The 6,196-nt window shown below is 39.2% G+C and overlaps 1 protein-coding gene across 1 annotated transcript; it reads left to right on the top strand.

Moving 5' to 3' along the window:
- The first annotated feature begins 735 nt into the window (after nt 1-735).
- LOC114107484 (olfactory receptor 7E24-like) lies at nt 736-6,196 on the top strand. Its single transcript, XM_027954898.2, has 2 exons — nt 736-764; nt 5,239-6,196. The coding sequence occupies exons 1-2, from the start codon at nt 736-738 to the stop codon at nt 6,194-6,196; spliced, it is 987 nt and encodes a 328-aa protein (XP_027810699.2).

Genomic DNA, 6,196 nt, shown 5'->3' with positions numbered 1-6,196 from the left:
GGTATATATTACCATAATTAGCAATGGAAAAGAAATGAAAATGGTTATTTCAAAAAGTAAACCAAGATATAAAAAATAAACCAGACCCAACAAGAGTAGAACTGCATATTCTCTCTCTCATATTTAGAAATTGAAAAAAAAAACAAAAACAAAAACAAAAACAAAAACCAAAAAAAATACATCAACCTGAATGTAGAATAGTGATTACTAGGAAATGGGAAGGGTGCCCAGGCACAAGGAGAACAGAACTCTAGTTGGATGGGGATCAATGTGTGCTGGATACACGGAGGGAAATACCATGCTGAACCCTAATAATGTGTAGGTTAATAGGTGTTAATAAAAATGACACGAAATAAGTAAATTATGCAATAAGTTTTTAGCTAAGTAGAAGAAGAGAAAATACTCTTTAGGGGACATTCATTTCCTCCACTTGTTATTCCTTTGCTAATGTTATAAAGTCCTTAGAGATTTGAAGAACATGAGCCAACTTGGCTAATTATGAGCTCTGTTCACCGAGGCTCCAAGGTCACATAATAGTCAGCACTGGTCCTTGTCCTCCAGCTCTCCAGCTTGATGGCTCAGTACAGTGGACACATACATGCTTCTCCTCCCTCCGGGACTCTCTGAATTGGGAATTTTCTACCTCACAATATATTCATCTCAATCCTGAGGACTGAGACCGTCCTCAACTAAAGATTGGGCAAAGGGGAAACGTCAAATCTTCGGCCCTTGGTCATGACCCAGCAGAGGCCCAGTGCTGCCCAGTAAGTGCTGAGGGAGAAGCTGAATGGAGGTGGGGAAGCATGGATTTCTCATCATCAGGACACGCATGCAGTGGGTGTAGCCAGAGGAGAGGACACCAGGTGAGAGTTCAGATCTGAGGATGTGCAGTCTCCGTTCTTGGTGGTGGTGAGGTCTCAGAGACCTCTCTTCCCACAATGGTTCTAGTTCCCATAGACCATTCACCTGTTATAGGAGACAATGGGTCCCTCCAGACTCTTCTGTAAGCACTCCAAAGGATTAGGAGGAACAAGGAGGAAGAAGACATCCACCATAACATCAGGAAGCTTTCCTGAGAGCTTTCTAAACCCCAGGCATTAGTTCTGTGTTCTATGTGGCTTGTTTACAAGTGATCTGTCTAGCATTTCCTTTAGGGGACATTCATTTCCTCCACTTGTTATAAGTGCCTATTATGATGATTTTACATAAAAAGAAAAAGATAGCATTTTTAGCAACTTGCATGAGGCTTTTAGGTAGGAAAGAGTGAGTTCTGTTTTCATCAGCCTGTCTGATGGCAGACACAGGACATCTTGCTATGCAAACCCTGGCAGGGTGTCCCCTTGACAACACAAACATCCTTTTGCTAGATCACAGGGCAAAGCTGTGGGTGACACCAGCCAGACTCAGTGGGAAGGACAGCCACAGACCATGGGCAAAGATCACGGGAAGAGTAGAGAAGTGATAATTCAGTCTAGACCTGACACTTGGCCTGGTCCAGGAGATCCTTTCAGCTGTCCACATCCTTTTGAGAACTTTTACTCAACCCATTCAACCTCAAAGAGACATAAAGTCAGGACTGGATTCCATTCTTACTCAGAAGGCTAGAAACAGCTAGGAAAAAAAAAGGCTTCCCATATTTATGTGATTGCAATCTTGATATGTCTGCTTTGATTTTCTGATAGCTGGAAATCAATGAAAAATTTAGTGCATCAGACCTAGAGACTAAAATTTAAAATTTCCCTCATGGACACGCATGTTTATTTCTGAAACACAGTGCAGGTTGTTACTATCCCAACCTCAGCATTGACACCGATGTGATCTCTGGTGGAGACAACTGAAATGGCCATGGATGACATAGATGCTCCTTCTGTCATCAGTAGAGAGTGAGAACACGAATGAGAGAAATTCATATATTATTTTCACTAACAGTGATAAGGTTGATATTTATACCAATGAATTAAAATATCATTTGATGAGAAGTAACATTTCTCCTATTACTGTAACAGGACTTTTCATTTGTCTCCTACTATAAATACATATTGTGTGTTTGAAGAGGATGACTAATTCATTTCTAAATGCCCAGTGTCTATATCTTGGAGGCCCAGCAGAGGCATCAAACGAAAATGTCTCTTTAAATATTGAAGATAAATTTTGGGTCCACAAATCCTGGCCATAATCAGTGTGGCTTCATTAAACTTATTTTCCTGTCTGTAATTTGAGCCCTTTCAGGAATATCTCATAGAGCTATAGTCAAGGTGACATAACTCTTGTTTGCATTTATGTCATAGACACATGGGCCCTATAATCCTCTAAGCACCTCTATATAAACAGTTATTCAAAATAACTTAAAAGACACAGAAAAGGCAGCAGCTGAATCTTACAGCTTGGAATGAGACAAATTATAGGGTTTCATGTTGTTCCAGACTTTGGTGGTTTTTAGCAAATATTTATATTGCTCAACAACTCACTGTTCCATAACATCAAATTCTGTACTTTTAAAAAAAGTAACTGCAATGATTTTAAGAAAGTAACTGCAATTATTTCCAGGCTTAAATTCCACTCATGTGCCAGGCATGTTGGAGCTTCGTGTCATTCTCCTATCAGTAACAAGTTCAGTTCAGACAGGAGGAGAGAGACACACACAATCTGTGTACAACAGCTGGTCAGTGACTCTGGATTGAAAGGGTGATCTCCCCACTCCCATCCCAGGGGACTCTTTCCCCGGATGTCACCAAATAGAAATTGATTAGCAGTAGGAGATGAAGTTTTTTTGTTTATATGTTAGGAAAGGATTATTAATACACTATAAGAATGTATTGATGCTACTGATAAGAACAAGGGGATGTATTTATAATGTCTGACTTTTTATTGGGACAACAAATAATTGTTGAATAATTGGTAGTAAAACTGAATGTGCATCAGTTGTTGGAATTAGAAGAACTACCTGCTGTCCACATTGTGCATGGGATTTTTTAGAGGTATGATATGGACAAAAGTATAAGAATTTTCAACATACCATCATAATAATAAGCTAATAATAATAATGATAATAAGCTGCCAAATAATAATGATAATAATAATAATAATAATAATAATAATAATCTGGATCCTCCTCTTAGAGGATCCAGACCTCCATTAACTGTTAGTGCATCACAGAGAGATTTCAAACCACATCAATGTAAACTAGAATATTTCAGGGAAAACATTTTTATTTATTAATTTACTTATTTATTTATTTTGAGACACACTGCTTAAGTAAAAATTAAGTATTTTTAGGTAAGTTTTTTTAAATAAAAATTCTTATAATCCATATTCTAAACAAAAACTGGCCTGGAAACATTGACAGGAAAATCTGCCCAACAAATCCCGACAGAATTTACCTTTGGAGGACAGGTGGGCAGAAGAATGAAATCATACAGAGATGGATGACAGTGGTAGCTGACAGTCCCATTATTTTTAATATAATTTGTCTACTTATGTGTTTGACATTTATTGAATTATTTTAATCTGCATCAAACTTCACTCATAAGGTAAAAAGAAGTCGTTCTCATAAAACCTTTGTTAGGTAGATAATTTTTACCCCCATTTGACAGAGGAGGCATTTTTACCTTATTTTCTGTACTTTTCTCTTTTGTATTTTCCACCATGGAATCACAGTGTGAGCTGACAGTAATAATGTACCCGGGTTGTCTTTATGCAGCTGAAGTTGGGGAGCTGCAGTCCATGTCAGCAGGATTAACACGGAACCTATTAACTAGGCACAAGGAGGTCCAACTTGGAATTTACATTTACCTCATAGGGCTCTAGGCTTGATGCTGAAGTCTTCAAATGAAAATTAAAGGATTATGGCCAGCCACAAGAATGGGATCCTAATTGGAATAAGTTATACTCCATGTATATATGTCAAAATACACTCTACTGCCGGGCACAGTGGCCCATGCCTGTAGTCCCAGCAGCTTGGGAGGCTGAGACAGGAGGATTGTAAGTTCAAAGCCAGCCTCAGCAATTTAACAAGAACCCAGTGAGACCATGTCTACAAATAAAATACAAACTAGGGCTGGGGATGTGGCTTAGTGGTCAAGTACCCCTGAGTTCATTCCCCTGTACCCACCCCCCCAAAAATACACTCTACTGTCATGTATATCTTAAAAGGACAATTTAACAAAAGAATTATGATTAGAACAACAACCAAGCAGAACTAGCAGGCCAGAGTAACAACCTGAGGGGGAAAAAAGAACTCATGGAGATGGCTTCCAACAAAATATGTTACTGAGATAGCATGTCATTGGACAAAAAAAATCTGCTAAATAATATTAAACATTTTTAAAGAATTTCCTAATATCACTTTGGATGACAGATGTAGTGTACACTAGCACCACATTTGTTGTTAGTGATGTCATATATTTTGTATATTTAATAAAACCATATGCTTCAAAATTTGAAGTACTTCAGAAGGCTAGGAGTTACATAATAATAGTTTTTGTGTGTGGAACTGGGTATCCATCCCACAGACTCATGCATGCGAGGCAGGATATCAGCCATTGAGCTACATCCCCAGATTTAAAAAAAAATATTTTAAAACAGGAGTTCATTAAGTTTACACAGATTCTCCTCAAACTGGAGATCCGACTGACTAAGCTTCCTGAGTACCTGGGATTACAGGTGTGACCAAATGCTCCTGCTTGTTAGATAATTTTTAAAAGACAAACAAAGTTGAGTGGGGTCTATATTCACAAAGGGGGAAAATCATGAAACACGAGAACCGTGAAAAATTTTATTTTAATCTGTTACATAGGATTTTTTTACTATAAACTGTCAAATTTAATTTAGTATTCAAATAAGCTCTAGCAAAGTGCTTATAAATATTCTAAAGAAGGAATGCTATGCCATTGTCTTAGAATAAAATTCGGTATATTTGACAGCTCCTTAATTTCCTCTAATGCATTGAATTTTTTTAAATGGGAAGGATGTTCCTTAATCTCTACTGTCCTTGAAGAGAGTGCAGTAGTTTGTGGTGATCATGGACTTGATAGGTGTAAAGTTCTTGTTCTAACATTGCTCATTTAAGTGTCACCAAAGAATGCGATTTTTGAAGAAAATTATGCAAAAATTCTGGGATTGGTTTTGTCACACTGAGAAAAAGTGCTGAAGGTATATTGAATTTGGGTGTGAACATCATACATGTGCTGGGTACCTGGTTTTTAGTTATTTTATTCTAAGCCTTCTATTCCCCAAAAGGTGTGTAAACACTATTGAACTACAGAATCAAACACGTGTCTCTGAATTCCAACTCATGAGGCTCTCAGAGGATTCAGACCTGCAGGCCATTCTCTTTGGACTGTTCCTGTCCATGTACCTGGTCACAGTGTTGGGGAACTTGCTGATCATCCTGGCCGTCAGCTCTGACTCCCACCTCCACACCCCCATGTACTTCTTCCTCTCCAACCTGTCCTTGGCTGACATTGGCTTCATCTCCACTACGGTGCCAAAGATGCTCATGAACATCCAGACTCACAGCAGAGACATCTCCTATGCGGGCTGCCTGACACAGATGTCTCTTTTTGCCCTTTTTGTCTGTATGGATGACATGCTTCTGACTGTGATGGCCTATGACCGGTTTGTGGCCATCTGTCACCCCCTGCAGTATTCAGTCATCATGAGCCCTCGCCTCTGTGGCTTCTTAGTTTTGGTGTCTTTTTTATGCAGCGTTTTGGACTCCCAGATGCACAACTCGATTGTGTTACAAATTACCAACTTTAAGGCTGTGGAAATTTTGAATTTCTTCTGTCACCCTTCTCAATTTATTAATCTTGCCTGTTCTGATACCTTCACCAATATCATAGTTATTTATATTTTTGGTGCCATCTTTGGTATTCTTCCCATCTCAGGGATTCTTTTCTCTTACTCTAAGATTGTTTCCTCCATTCTGAGGATCCCATCCTTGGTGGGGAAGCACAAAGCCTTTTCCACCTGTGGGTCTCACCTGGCAGTTGTCTGTTTGTTCTATGGAACAGGCCTTGGAGTGTACTTTGGTTCAGCTGTGTCACATTCTCCCAGAAGCAGTGCAGTGGCTTCAGTGATGTTCACTGTGGTCAGCCCCATGCTGAACCCCTTCATCTACAGCCTGAGGAACAGGGACATGAGAAGAGCCCTGAGGAGGCTGTACGGCAGAACTGCCTATTTCCAGGAACTGTAG

Source organism: Marmota flaviventris, chromosome 1 (assembly GCF_047511675.1).
Source record: "Marmota flaviventris isolate mMarFla1 chromosome 1, mMarFla1.hap1, whole genome shotgun sequence".
Classification (NCBI taxonomy): domain Eukaryota; kingdom Metazoa; phylum Chordata; class Mammalia; order Rodentia; family Sciuridae; genus Marmota; species Marmota flaviventris.
Note: the sequence above shows the minus strand (reverse complement) of the source record. Positions and strands in the feature narration are given on the sequence as shown.

Excerpts from the sequence above, each read along its gene's own strand:
- LOC114107484 (XM_027954898.2), top strand. The coding sequence starts at position 736 with ATGACCCAGCAGAGGCCCAGTGCTGCCCA. Across the intron at positions 765-5,238 it reads CAGAGGCCCAGTGCTGCCCA|GTGTGTAAACACTATTGAAC; the intron begins GTAAGTGCTGAG and ends ATTCCCCAAAAG.